Here is a 15,089-nt window from a genome sequence, read left to right as displayed (position 1 = left end):
AGAGTGGCCGTTTTAAATGATGGCATCTTCCTCCCCTTCCCAACCAATCCTCCGGTGGTAGCCTGGAACCAGGATATTTTCTCTCCCTTAAGCAACTTAAAAAACTCAAGCCATTCTGAAATGCATTTCCTCCTTTAGATGGTGGAGTCCCAACTGACATGCCCTCTCTTTCCAGCCCCCAACTTGTCCTAGATATAAAAATTTCTGGCTATGGCTCCGAGCTTCCCTCTCCAATCCATCCTCCACACAGACTGATATTGCTAAGGCACGGCTCTTGCTCATGAAGCTTCATTGGTTTCCTATAGCTTCTAAGATCAACCCCTAACTTCTCTGGTGTTTCAAGCCTTTCACAATCTTGTTCCCGTCTCTCTTTTCAGGAAGCTTAAACACGACTCCTCCCCCCCCCCCCCCCCAGGCATTCTACATTCCAGCCAAACTGGCCTACTGGTTGTTTCCTAAATACAACATTCCATCTCCCATCTCTCTCCCATCATCTCCCATCTCCATGCCTTTGCACTGGCTGCCTACTCCTCATGCATGGAATTTGATTTCTCCTTACCACTGTCTCCTGGAAACCTCACCTCCCTTCAGGGCACAGTCGAATGGCCACTGTCCAAAAGAAGCCTTTTCTGACTCCCAGTGCTCAAACAATTAGTTTGCATTTATCACATAAATATGTATATATAGTACTTGTATATACATACATATACGCATACACACACACACACACATATATAATTATTCTGATAGAATGTAAGTTCTTTGAGGTCAGGGATTGTTTTGTTTTCATATTTGTAACTGGAACCCCCTAGCATAATACCCAATACATAGTAGGCACTTTGGGTTTTGTGTGTGTGTGTGTGTGTGTGAGAGAGAGAGAGAGAGAGGCAATTGGGGTTAAGTGACTTGCCCAGGGTCACATAGCTAGTAAGTGTTAAATGTCTGAGGCCAGATTTGAACTCAGGTCCTCCTGACTCCAGGGCCAGTGCTCTATCCACTGTGCCACCTGGCTGCCCCAGTAGGCACTTTATAAATGCTTGTTGAATTCAGTTGTTAATTCCTCATGTTCCCCACCTGGGATGTCCTCCTCAACTTTCTCTACCTATCTATCCTTCATGTCCCAGATTGAGCCTCATCTTCTTCCGGGAGCCTTCCCCGACTCCTCCAGCCTACAATGGTACAATCTGGTTGGATCCTACAATGTCTAGAGAGGAGAAAGATAAGATTGGAAAGGTAGGGTGGTGGTGGTGGGGGAGGGCTTGCTCTTGGTAGGCAAAAAGGAACTGTTCAAGATTAGTCTTCAATATGGAACTCCCATTTTCCCCCAAGCCCATGGCTTCTCCACAATTCTGTTTTAATTGGCTGGGGGGCACTATCCTTCTAGGTACCTCTGTAGATTCTACCTCCAGGCATCCCTTAGTTTCTACTTATATAACCTCTATCCCAATTCAGAACCCGATCACCAAGACTACTTTAGTAGCTTCCTATTGTTCTCCATGCTTCCCTTCTCCATTCCATCCTCCACACTGCTGACAAAATTGCATTTCTAAAACACGGCTCTGATCGCATCACTTTCCCCACTTAAAAACCTTTAAAGGCCCTCCATTGCCTATAAGCTTTAACATACAGACTCCTCAGCCTGGTGTTTAAAATTGTCTAGTAAGTCTCCTATTCATTCACCTGTTAAGTGATTTGATATTATTCCCTCTCCACATTCTCCATCCCACTCAAACTGCCCCGCTAACAGTTCCTGGCCCACATCACATTCCATCTCTGGGGTCCTCCATGTGTGGAGTGTCCTTTCTCCTCCTAGCTCTCTTCCAAAGCACAGTTTGGGTGTCACCTCCTATGTGAAGCCTTTCCTAGTTTCCTTAGTTTTTAGAACTCTTTCCCTCTTGAAATTACTTTGTATTACTTTCTCTGTACTTTGTATTTACTTCCACGTGTCCACAGCGAATTCTCCCCCTCCCCGAGTAGAACAAAGTTGCTTGAGGGTAGGGAACTTTCACTTTTGCCTTTCTATTCCCACAGTATACATAGTATATGCTGAGCATTTATTCAATAATTGTTGGATTGAATTTGGTTGAATTAACTTTTTTTTTAAGCAATAGGGGCAGATCAATATGAAAAAAAGATTATTCTGGCAGTGTGAGGAAGCTGCAATGGTAGAGAACACAGTAGAGATAGGAAGGTCTGGCAGGATTCTACTGCAATAGCCCATGTGGTCATATGAGGCTGTGTACCAGCAGAAAAAAAGAGAGGAGATGGAACATTCAAGCCACAATTCTGAACTTGTGGTGCACAGATTTCAAAAGTTCTGTTTATTTGAATAGGGGGGGAAATACATGTCGATTTTTACTAGTTTCTAACTGGAATTGAGTATTTTCTTCAGTTATAAATGTGGGCAACAGATCACAATGATATTAGGCTTCAGTAGATTGCCAGAAGGGTGTGTGACACAAGCAATGTCTTAAAGTCCTGGATTAAAGGCGGGGCGGGGTTCAGAAAAGGAATTCAAAGGACCTGGTCAATGGTTTGGTCATCTGGAATAGGAAGGAACTGGGTGAGTTGGTCTCTTAAACTGCCTTTCAGTTTGAATATTCTGTGACTCCATGACACTATGCCAATGGTGGCACAAATGCCATGGGTTCAATTTTGCTTTTTTATGGTTTTTTTTTTTTTTTTTACTCTATAAGAGTAGTCAGGGCAAGTCTTGTTATTCACCTTTGGGATCTGGAGAGGGTTTGTAACTTGACCCAGTAAGTGGGAGAGGCAGGACTAACTCTAATCTGAATTCTGAACATTTATCCCATGAGCATCTGGGTGCATATCCAGACTCCCTTAATTACTCCCCATATGACCAGGGATGTCACTTAACCTTTCCTGAAGAAACCTCAGGTTTCTTCATCTGTAAAATGAGGGGATTCGACTCAATGACTTCTATGATCCGTTTCGACTCAAAATCTATGATCCAAACACCAGCCATGAAACCACAGCTATGCAGAGAGCAAGCAGGACATTCGGATGGCTTTGAAGGTGTGTGACATGTAAGGGCCAGTATACCTTGTTACTCATACCTTCATTAGAGGGCTATGCCTACTTGGGTCACTGCCGTTTACAGGAGTGATGAGAAACTGGAGGGTGGCCAGAGAAAATTAAGAGGAAGCCCGGACAAGCTTGTACTATTCTAGAAGGCCTCTTGGGATAATGGAAAATGTTGGTTTCCAAGTCAGAAACCCTGGGTTTGAATCCCAGGTGTGTTGCTAATACTGGCTGTTTGACTTGGTTAAGCCACTGTCTCTGAGCCTCAATTTGCTCACCTGCAGATTAAATGGTTTCTATGGTCTTTTCTAGATCTAACTTGTTATTTTTACTTTTTAGCTGTAACATTTTAGGTTGTAAGTCTTCCCCCAGCTCTGATATCCTCTGTTCTAAGGTCCCTTCCAGCTCTAACATTCTATGTATTCGGGGTCCTTTCAGTTCTCTCTCTCTCTCTCTCTCTTTTTTTTTTTTTTGCTGGGCAATGGGGGTTAAGTGACTTGCCCAGGGTCACACAGCTAGTAAGTGTCAAGTGTCTGAGGCCGGATTTGAACTCAGGTCCTCCTGAATCCAGGGCTGGTGCTTTATCCACTGCACCCCCTCAGTTCTCATATTTTTAATGGTCTCTGAGGCAGAGACTGAATGACTTATAGATGCTGTGGGGTCTAGGATTCTCTGCTCAGTTCTTCTCATTTCTCATGTTTATTACAGTGAGTGTTGATTTTGTGATGTGGCAATTCAGTTAGCTTTTTGCTAACTTCCTCTAGGTCCTGGGTCTTTCTAATTCTTGTTGCCTCTCCTTCTTTGCCCTGTCCAAGCTCTGGAGCCAGATAATCTATCTCCCACTTCTAGAAGAGTTTCCTCCCAGAATTCCTTCCAGGTAGAAGCATTATTATCCGCATTTTACTGATGAAGAATGGGGAGGTTCTGATAATTGACTTGACTTGCCCATGGGTGTTGGATCAAGAATTTGAACCTAGGTCTTATGATTCCAAATGCAGAGAGTTCTTCCCAGGATCCCAAGGCTGCCCTGGACCAAGGACTCTGCTGGAGGGAATACAACTTTCCCAGCTTTGTTCCTGGAAAGCCCAGATCAGGTTCTGGGGGATGGGGCAGTTTTTCAAAGTTCCTCAGTGTGTTGCCAACACCTCCCTCTCAGCACCCCCCCCCCCAGACTAACCAACTTCAAAAGCCTAATTGCCCCTGATTTGGGCTGTTTCCTTGTTTTGTTTCTCAGGTGAGGAGGTTCCCTGGTCAGTTTCACTTTTATATGCAATGGTTGTTACCACAATGTCCCAGCTATCAGTTCTTTCCACTGTTTGGGAGAGCATTTTGAGAGGAAGTGATGGCTCAGAGGTGTCATAATTTTTTTTGGGGGGGGGGTTGCAGAAAGCATGAAACAAAAGAATAATTAGGAAGGCAGAGAATAAAAAAAGTAGGGGTAAAAAGAGGGGTGAAAATCGAAGAGGTTAGAAACAATAGCCCTTCCAGTGAAGTCAGAAAACCCAGGTGTAAATCTCACACTAAGGTGAGGATGCTCTTACTATTTGTGTGACCTTAGGTAAGTCACTTCATCTCTCTTGGCCTCAGTTTCCTCATCCGTAAAACATGATGAACTAGGCTAGATGAACTCTTTAGTCCCTTCTAAATCATAGAATTTAGAACTAGAAGGAATTTTGGAGAAAATCTAATCCAATCCCCTTCAAACATCTTTCTCACAGACGAGAAAACTGAGTCCCAGAGAGGTAAAACAACTTGCCCAAGGCCGACCAGATAACAAACCACAAAGCCCAGATTGTGAATCCAGGTCTTCTGAATCCAAATCCAAGTCCAAATCTTGGGCGTCATGTCAATTCTAGCTGTTTTGTGGAAATACCTGGGCCTTCTCTGGGGTCAGCCAGCTTTGAGTTTTTGATCATATGATATGGTCGTGTTAAGGACTAAAATTCTAGCTAGTCTGTCTAAAATATCTAAGGAGCGGTCGCCGACAAATTATAAGCTTTAGCAAGAGTTAGACTTTTAAGCATTTATTAAGGAGAATAAGAATTTGGTAAAGAGAGAGAGAAAGGCCTAAATTCACTTATCTATTAAAGGGAGAGCGCATTTCTAGCTCCGCTTTCCGCCAGAGTCCACAGGAAAGAGCCCGAGAGTCAGAGCGCCAGGCTCCCTCTTCTTCCTCCCACAAGCAAATGTCACTTCCTGACACCAAAGAAAAGACGCATGGTCTTGCCCTCAAAGACCTTCACCTCATGGGCGGAGCTCTTCTACAGTAAGTCTCCAGCAGGTGGCATCATTCCAATCCTTACAATTGACAGTCTACACTTAAATAGAGGGAGGAGGGGCAGCTAGGTAGAGAAGTTGATAGAGCACCAGCCCTGGATTTAGGAGGATCTGAGTTCAAATCCAGCCTCAGAAACTTAACACTTACTAGCTCTGTGACCCTGGGCAAGTCACTTAACCCTAATTGCCTCACCAAAAAAAAAATAAATAAAATAAAAATAAAAATAAAGAGAGGGAGGGAAAAGAAGAGCATAGCTGAGGGAAGGAAGACACCTTCCCTCCTCTTCCCTACCCCCCCTTAGGTTCCCTGCCTGTCCTTAATTTCTTTCCTGGGGGACTATAGTATCTATTTAGCTCAGGAAATGTAAAGAAGGACATGGATCAGGCTCATCCATCCAGAGATTATCTCCTGACCCAACTTTAGAGCATGGGATTGGGAAGCTCTAAGTCATGTGGGCATTGTAGAAAGGGACAAGAATGGAAATTCTAGACTAGAAGGGAAATCAAAGACCATCTAATTCAGTTCCTTTAAGAGTCTTCCAGTGAATGTGGGAAAATTCTCCTCTAATAATAGTAGTTAATATTTTCTAAATCACTTCAAAGCTGGCCAAACTCTCCCCCCAAACCCACACACCTACCCCCACCCCTGCCTTTTCCCTTCAACATATAGCAAGTATTTATTTTTCTTTTTTCAATTTTTAAACATTTTAATTTTAATTCTATCCCTCCTCCCTCCCTCTCCTTCTCCCTCCCTGAGATGGTAAGCAATCAGATATAGGTTATAAACATGCAATTATATAAAACATTTCAACATTAGTCATTTGGTACAAGGAAACTCAAATAAAAAAATGAAGAAAAAGTGAAAAATAGCATGCTGTGTTCAATCAATATCAGTTCTTTCTCTGGAGTCATACAGATAGTTTGCTTCATCATTAGTCCTTTGGGATTGTCTTGGATCATTGTATTACCAAGTGCTTATTAAGTGTCTATTGTGTACATACATAGCCTTGTGGTAGGTGCTGGGGAAGATTTAGAAAAATTTGGAGAAAATTCTGTGATGAGAGGGCTTCACAGTGGGGGGTGAGGGGGAGGATTAGATACAAGCACTGATAATTATAATACATCATATTACATGGTGAATGCTTAGAGCTATATAATACAAAATACTATATGAGGTCCAAAGGAGGAAGATTTGAACTGACCTGTCTCAGGAAGGAAATAATTAAATGTAAATACGATTATTCCTAGTTTTTACAGATTAAGAAACTGAGGATCAGAAGTATGGCTGAGTTTGTATGTGAGGTACCTTTGAATCCTGGTCTCCCCTCTCCAAATTCAGAATTCTTTAACTACTTTTTATATTTTATATTTGATTTTCTTTGTACATGTTATCTCTCCCCAGCAGAACATAAACTATATGAGATCAGGAAATATCTTTTGGCTTGTCTTCGTATCTCCATAGAGGTTTAATGGATAGAAAGCCAGTTGCCCTGGATTCAAGTCCCATTCATAGTGTCTTTAAGATCCCGGGCAAGTGACTTGACCTATCCATGCTCTATGCATCCCTTCATCACTCAATTGCAGAGAATATGCTGACCTATATTAGTAGAGGGAATTTGCTCACCAGAAGTTCCTCACACCAATAAAATAACAAATCCAGTTCCTATCCCCAGTGCCTGATACACAGTAAGGTATTTAATAAATGTTTGTTGTTTTTCCACTATACCATACTGCTGGAGTTGGGGTGGGGAGGGAAAGAAAATGGGAGGATGATGTTGGCTATGGGAGACCGGATCTTGGGGTAGTGAGGTAGTGGCAAGACCACCCTCTTTGGCATCAGAGGACCTGGGAGCTAATCTAGCTATGATCTGGGCCTCAGTTTCCTTATCTGTCAAATGTGGGGGCTGGTCACCATAATCTCTACCCTAACTCTAAAACCTCCGAAATCCCAAAGTGAGCTCCAAGATTCCTCAGAAGAGCAGACTGACATTGGCCCTTAGACTTGCCAGACATCTCGGGTTGGAGTGATGAGGCAGGGGGACCCCCTGCGAGCCAGGGTGCCTAGAGCTATCTCGGAAGGAAAACTAAACAAAATAGAAAGGAGAGGAGGGAGGCTGTGGTGGCGAAAGGAGGCCCGGGAGTCCCAGGCAGACAGATCCTGTTCGCAGCAACCCAGTCCCGGGCTGTCCAGGAGAAAACTATTTCAAAGGCAAATGTCTGCCCAAGGAAGGAAGAGGAGGAGGAGGTGTACTTGGGGAGGCCAGGCCGGGGACCGGGGTGGGGGGTTGGGACCAGGCTCCCCAGTGACAGGAGGGATATTTATATCAGTAGTTTGGGGGCGGAACGTGCTTCCTTCTAGCCCCAGGAATGCGGCTGCCCCGGGGTTTCTAATTAGGGCTATGGAGCAGGGATCTGGCTCCAAGTAACAAACATCGGCGGCACACCTCCCCGCCTCCCCCCCCCCCTTTGCAGGTGTCCAGTGCTCCCCGTCCCGCCCCCACCCCCCACCCCGCCAATGACCCCGACTCCACTGCTTTTGCTTTCCTCAGTGCAGGCCAATTAGATTCCCGAACACACGCAGATTCCTACACATAGACACCTCACAACACGCCCCCCCCCGCCCCCGCCCCAGCATTTAATTCTGGCTCCGCTCCCTCCTCCCGGGCGCAGTGAGACCCGCGACACCTGCTCAGGTTCGGGGCTCTGTCCGGTTGGCCTCTAACTGGGGTTCTAATCCGGGAGCCACACACACTTCCACACCCTGCGCACCATCACATTCCTGGGGTGGGAGAACAAGCGCCCAGGCCGACTGAAGCCACAGGTGCTGCAGAGCCCCGGGCCTGCGTGTCTCTGCACGTATGTCTGTGCATGTTTGTGTGGGGGTCTGTGTGTATGTTCGGGTCACTGTGTGTCTGTGCATGTGACAGTGCGCGCTCTGGGCTGGTTCCACGTGTTGGAAGGGGTGTGTGTGTGTGTGTGTGTGTGTGTGTGTGTGTGTGTGTGTGTATGTGTGTGTGTTGCGCATTCTCTGTGTATGTTCCCTATGTGTGTGTTTATGCCCCAAGGTGGAGGGAGGTTTTCAGGCTGTGTGTGTGTGTGTGTGTGTGTGTGTGTCGGGGCGGGGGAGGGGGGGGTGTTCAGCAGTTTGTCTGCAGTGTAGTGCGTATGCCCGTGTCGTGCGCGTCCGCGTTGTGCAATTACGGCGAATTAGCATCGCGCAGCTCAGCGGTGCATTACCGTACTTACTAGCCGTTCCAGCGTCACCGCTCCCCGGGCGGCGGTGGCGGCGGTGGCGGCGGTGCACCCCGCGCTTCCTCGCCCTGCTCCTGATCGCCCGGACACGGTCTCCTTGTCAGAGAAGGGTCTCTTCCAGGGCAGAGCCCTTCTTTCCCCTCTAAATCAAATTCTTCCCAAACCCAGCAAGTTCTTAGCCGGGGCTGCTCCCATGCGTCTAAAATACAAGAGGACTGCGCCCCAAGGAGCCGAGAACGAAATCAGTCCTAGCCTCCTTAAGAGGGGCAGCCCCCCTCCCCACAGCGTTCACGACCCTCCCAACCCTGGGCGCTTAATTCTCAGGGTGCGCTGAAATCTCCTCCCCGCCATTCCCAACAAACACTCACTAGGACTCACACATTCTCCCTCCACCTCTAAGTCTCCCGGAGGCACAAGGACTTCCGAAGGAGTGATTTTTTTTTTCTTAAAGGAAATCAACAGACTCTTTCCTTGAACACCCAGCCCCAGCCTCCCAGAATGGGGAACCCTCCCTCACTTCCCTTTAACTTTCGTTTACGTCTAGGAGAACTTCTCCCAAATTTTCCCCAGCTCGACTCCAGATAGTGCCTGCGGCCCTCCGCCGCTCCTGCCAGAGTTTCTAGTCCCCTCGTCACTTTCCCTCTGGTCCTGACCCTCATCCCTCCCCCTCCCAATATCTAGTCCCATTCGTCACTTTCATCCCCTCCCTCAAGTCCTGACTCTCCCACCCCCACCCCTCCCCGCCCAGTATCTGGTCCCATTCGTCACTTTCATTTCCCCCCACCCCCCACCAGTCCCCTGCCTGATTTCGGGACCTTGCTACCGCCTGACAGGTCAGAGGGAGCAGACGGAACCCGAGTCACCCATAACAACTATATCACTCCTCCCCCCACCCCACCCCGCTTCGCCCCACCCCCTCCCGTGAACCATCTTAGGGGGAAAAAAAAACCAGAAAGAAAGAAAAATTATTATCGGATTAAATGTACTTGGGCTGTCTCTCTTCTCTCTCAGCCTTCGCTCTCCGCCCCCCCCCGCCCCCCCCCCGCATAATTATGCTTATTCTTAGGCAAAGGCAGGTCGGAGAAGGGGAATCAGGAGATCAGGAGACTTTACCCTCGATCTCAATACTCCCCTTATTCCCACCACCCCACTCCCTGTCGCTTCCCCCCCCCCCCCCCGACTTTTTGCAAGTGAAAACTCCTCGGGAGTCCGGCCCTCTCTAGCCTCAGTTGTAAGTCAATAGCGCCGGATAGGCGCCCAGGGCAGTTGGGGTTTTAACTTGGGCTTCCGACGGGGTTAGATTAGATTCGGGCCAACATCAGTAACTTCGAGCCCCCACCCCCTTTAATAAATCACCACCTTTTTCTGCCTTATGTGCCCGCAGGGGGAGGGTTCTAGGGAAGAGAAACTTCGAAGGAACAGTCTTCTCTTTTTCGACTTTAACTCTTAGAGGGTTTCGATTTAACTTCACTTAATTTTTTTGGGGGGGTCTAGAGGAGTTACTGGAGAGCAGGAAAATGCTGGTCGCCCACTCCACCTCCTACCCCCTCCCAAGACTGAGAGTCCCATGTGACCCCCTTCTCTTTTCCCCCAACTCGCTCGCTTCGGAATCTTTATAACTACCTCCTCTCACGACCAAAGGGCTCGATCTCAGGCTGCCAAATGACCCCCTTCATTGGCACCGCGGACTAGGCACCTGGGGAGAAGGAGCTGCGCCTGCCGTGCAGACTATGAACCCGCAAGTTCGCTGGAGCGGGAGGTTTAACAATTCAATCTCCGGCCCTTGGCGCGGGGAGAGACAGGCAAGAGATGGGCCGAGAGAGATTGCACAAGTCTCGGTCCTGCTCTGGTCCCCTTTCCTGGTTTCTTTTTCTTCTTCTTTTTACGTAACTTTTCTCCTCTGAAGTGTTCGGTCTTGTCTTACCAACTTTTTTTTTTAAAGTTTGTGTATGTAATGTCTTTCTATAGTTATACATAACAGTATGAAGAGAAACCTATTCCTTCAAGGTCTTTTATCTTCTCATATGCCTTTTCCCTCTCCTCCATCATTTCATCTCTCCCTTCTTCCTCTTTCTATTCCTATCTCCCTTTCTTCTCCTTTCTTCTTCTCTCTTTTCTGTCGGGTCCCCTCCCTCCCTCTTCTGTTTCTCCTTTTTCCTCATCTTCTCTTCTACTTTCTCCAGCCTCGACTGTCCGTCTCGTCCATCTTCTCCCTTCTCTCTCCTCCCCTGCTTTTCCTCTCTCGTAAGACGGGCGAAATCACCTTGAAGCGCCGGTGTCAACTGGGATCATTAGCTCTTTAATTCGGCAGCAGGCTCTGGCTCGAGTAGATCAAAGCCCCCGGAAGCTCCCTTCACTACCTTGTCCCACCCGGGTCAGTGGTGTGGATTGGGGGTTAGGGGGGAGAGGGTGTCGCGGTACCGACGCACACAGGTCAAAGGAAGCAACCAAAAGAAACAAGCATTGAGTCCAACTCGACTTTCACTCCCTCGCTGCAATTTCAAAGTGGGGAGACCTGGCGGAGGGGTGTGTGTGTGTGTGTGCGTGTGCAGAATAAAGATACAGATATTCCCTCCCCTCCTCCCGCAAGCCTAGCTTCGGACCTCAAGGGGATCCGGCACCGGTAAATGCTTACACAGGGGCGAAACTCGGGAGCGCGTCTGGGGCATGTGTTCGGGGAGGGGGGGGGAAGAGAGGGGAGAGAAGGGAAGAGGTAAAATTGGGGAAGCCACACTCACCACCAGATCGGGTAGCTGCCCAACGCCTGCTTCAGCCCGCAGAGAAAAAAGAAATATCCAAACGGGGCCATCGCCACAGGAGCAGGAAAAACAGCAACAAGCCCTCCCCCCAATTAGATTTTTTTAAAGACAAAAATTCGAGGTTCCTCAGGACCTCTCACCCCAGACACGGGGAAAAGTTAAAAAGAAGAGAAAGAGGGGGAAAAGAGGAGAGGCGCCCCCCTCCCCCCTCCCCTGGAGCCCCCTCCTGGCTCCTGTGCGTCCCCCTCCTGGCAGCGAGGTGTGCGATCGGCTCCTCTCCCCGCCTCTCCCCCCCCCCCTCCCCAAGCTAAACTCTCGTAGGAGAGAGACTAGAGCAGGTAAGAGGGAGCCAACTCGCTTTCCCCGGGCGCCTTGGGGAGCGGGCGGGGAGGGGGGGGTGGAGAAGGAGAGAGCAAGTGTGAGAGAGAGGGAGAAAGAGAGAGAAAGTAAGGGGGGGGGGCTCCTTGCGCCCCAGCCAAGACAGTGAAGAGCCGGAGAGGCAAATATTTAAGAAGAAGGAGGAAAAAAAAACAACAAAAACAAAAAAGGTAGCAGGAGCTCTCTTTGAAGGCTCCAATCAGCACTGATCGCCACAGGGAAAACGCGGATGCTTCCCTCGTCTCTGTCAGTCAGAGCCGCCCGGGCTGGAATGAGCTAATTGCGCGGAGATAGGGTTTTAATACTCATTAAAGACAAGTTGGCCCGCGAGTCCCGGGGAAGATGGTGGTGTTTAAAGGGGGAGGAAGATTTAAGGGGCTTTAAATAGACTGACGGAACCCCTGCGGATCTGGGTAGCTATAACAACCTCCCCGGATTTCACTCCCGGGGTCGAAGCTGCTAAAATGCAAAAGGAGAGAGAGAGAGAGAGAGAGAGAGAGAGAGAGAGAGAGAGAGACAGAGAGAGACAGAGAGACAGAGAGACAGAGAGAGAGAGACAGAGAGACAGAGAGACAGAGACAGAGACAGAGACAGAGACACAGAGAGAGAGAGACAGACAGAGACAGACAGAGACAGAGACAGACAGACAGAGAGACAGACAGACAGACAGACAGACAGACAGAGACAGACAGAGACAGAGGGAGACAGAGACATACGGGTACAGAGACAGAGGGAGACAGAGACATACGGGTACAGAGACAGACACACAGAGAGACACAGAGACAGAGAGAGACACAGAGAGAGACAGACAGAAAGACAGAGATACATACAGAGACACACAGAGAGACACAGAGACACAGAGAGACAGACAAACACAGAGAGACAGAGATAGACACGCAGAGAGAGACAGAGAGGCAGAGAGACATGGAGAGACAGAAACACAGAGAGACACAGAGACACAGAGAGATAGATGGACAGAGAGACAGAGATAGACAGAGACAGAGGGACAGAGATAGAGAGACAGAGATAGAGAAACAGAGTGAGACTGAGAGATACACAGAGAGAGACACAGAGACAAAGAGACAGAGACAGAGAGACAATGACAGAGACTGAGAGACACACAGAGAGACAGAGACAAAGAGAGAGATAGAGGGAAAGAGAGATTTCCCATCATATAAATGTGTGTAGGTTTGGGAATGGGCTGGGGGCGGTGTGGAGGGGAAGCGATGGGCTGGGGAGTAATTGGGGACCCTCAGTTCTCTTGGTCTTTCTCATTCCAGTTATTTTACTGTTATCTCTCTATGGGATGTTTGATATGGAAAGACTTGCTTCAGTCTGTGCCTGTCTTTCGCTCTTCTCCTTCACTACCTTTTCAATGCAGAAAGAAACGTACACTATTAAAGAGAAAAAAGACACTGCCCAATTCCGTTTAGAGACTGGGTTTGCCCCGACTGAGGAGAGGGCAGGCTAGAATGGAAAGGGTGCTACATTTGCTGTTGGGTTAGAATACTGGTGTTTCTGACAAGTTGTTTCTCCTCTCTGGCCTTAGTTTCACCATCTGTAAAATGGTCTAGTTCTAAATGTTATGACCTCTCTGTCCTTCCAGAGCCATCAGGTCAACTCAGCCTAGTCTCCCTGCTCCAGTGTTGACCTTGGAGAAGTCTCTAGTACTGGACTGAACTGGGTCTTCCCCCTGCCCCTATACTTCCTCCTGGTTCAACAGCTCTCAGGATTCTCTCTGGGCCACATCTCCTTTTCAACTCCCTGCTGTCAGTCATTTTGTTTGTTTGTTTGTTTGGACTATTGCAGCTGGGAAAAGACAGTAGAGAACGTCTAGCTCCAGGCTCCTTTACACCCTGCTCCCTGAAACAGGTCCAGAGGAAGGGAAAGGACTTGTCCAAGGTCACACAGTGGAGACAAAGATTAGAACCCAGATCTCCTGACTCCCTGTACAGAGGTTTTCTACTATTCCTGACAGCCTTTTGCTTCTAGACTTGTAGGATGTGAAGGGGAGAGAGAGGTAATGTAGATAACGTTACAATTTGGAAAGTATAGTCCCTGAGGTCCTTAAAGCCCCCTAGCAAAATTTACCATTAAATTCCACCTCCCAGATAGGGACTTGATCACATGATTATTGCCAACTCTTCCCTCTCCTATTTCCCTCTGCAGGGACACTAAGGCCCTATTGGGGAAGAGAGAGGGGATGGCAGTGAATGGGTTTACTGGTTTATTTGGTAGTGGGGCAATGGGAAATGAGGAGGAACGTGGAGTTTAACCTAAGCTAATTTCTTCTGATTCAGCCATGAGATAGAGAATTGAGTTCTATTCCTCAAGCCCTCCATTCTTTTGTATGTGACCTTGAGCTAGTCAATTGCCCTGTTTGGGCTTCAGCTTTCTCCTTTATGAAATGAGAAGGGTTGGATTAGATTGTTCACCTCCAAAATCTTTCAGATCCCCTCATCTTCTGACAATCTGTATGCCTATCAGTGAGCCCATCATTCAGGAAGTTTGTATGGCTTCCCCCACCCCCATTCCTGGGTTTGGCAAATAAGGGCATTCTTCTGTCTCCTATTGAAATCGTTACTATCTCCTCCCCAGAACTGGAATTACCTTAGAATCACTAGAAGGGAACTTAGAACATAGGGTGTCCTATCTGGTAGAGAGATCTTGGAGTTCATCTAGTCTATGCCTTTTGTTTGACAGAGTGGGGAAACTGAGGCCCGGAGAAAAGGGACTCCAGGACTCTATTTGTCCTGGAGTCTGGAGGCTGGGTATGAATCCTGCCTCCACCATGGCCGGTGTATATGACCTTGAGCAAGGGGACTTCCCTTCTGTCAAGAGAAAAGTGGTTTGTCAATCTTGGAGTGCTGCAGAATTGGGAGCTGTTGTTGCCAGAGGTTACATAGCTTGTAGGTGCAGAACCGGGGTCCAAACCCAGGTCTTCTGCCTTTTAGTCTAGTGTTTTCCATTGCAGAAAATGATCTCCTTCATTAAGTTATTATTTTGTATTTGAGTCACCTCTGCCCCCACCCCAGGGAGAGGAGGGGGGAGGAGCCAGAAGGCTCATCCTGTGGACTTTCCCTCTGTCTCTCTGAAAATCCCACCCAATTATAGCATTACTGGAAGGAACCCCAGGCTTTGTGGGGAGGGGAGGGAAAGGGTGGAGAATGGGGCCTGGAGGGCTTTGCTTTGCAGCTGAAATGATCTCTTTCAGCCTACAATTCCCATTCTCTGTGGGGAAAGATCTGAGTTAGGGTCTCCAATGGGATCTGAGCCAAGGAAGGCTTAAGGGAGAGATAAGAGGAGGAAGAGTTTAGCTATGCTCTCTGCTGTTCAGGGCCAGAGTCCTGAAGCTTGGAGCTTAGCATGGAGAGATCTGGA

The 15,089-nt window shown here is 47.9% G+C and overlaps 1 protein-coding gene across 1 annotated transcript in view; it reads right to left on the bottom strand.

The window, feature by feature from the left end:
- WNT3A (Wnt family member 3A) overlaps positions 1-11,380 on the bottom strand; it is a 98,168-nt gene extending 86,788 nt beyond the window's left edge. The window contains exon 1 of the mRNA XM_043979464.1: positions 11,310-11,380. Within this exon, the coding sequence (XP_043835399.1) occupies positions 11,310-11,380 (71 nt within the window). The remainder of the gene's footprint in view (positions 1-11,309) is intronic.
- Between the last annotated feature and the right edge of the window lie 3,709 nt (positions 11,381-15,089).

The sequence above is a fragment of the Dromiciops gliroides genome, chromosome 1 (assembly GCF_019393635.1).
Source record: "Dromiciops gliroides isolate mDroGli1 chromosome 1, mDroGli1.pri, whole genome shotgun sequence".
Taxonomy (NCBI): Eukaryota; Metazoa; Chordata; class Mammalia; order Microbiotheria; family Microbiotheriidae; genus Dromiciops; species Dromiciops gliroides.
This window is presented reverse-complemented; position numbering and strand designations above follow the sequence as displayed.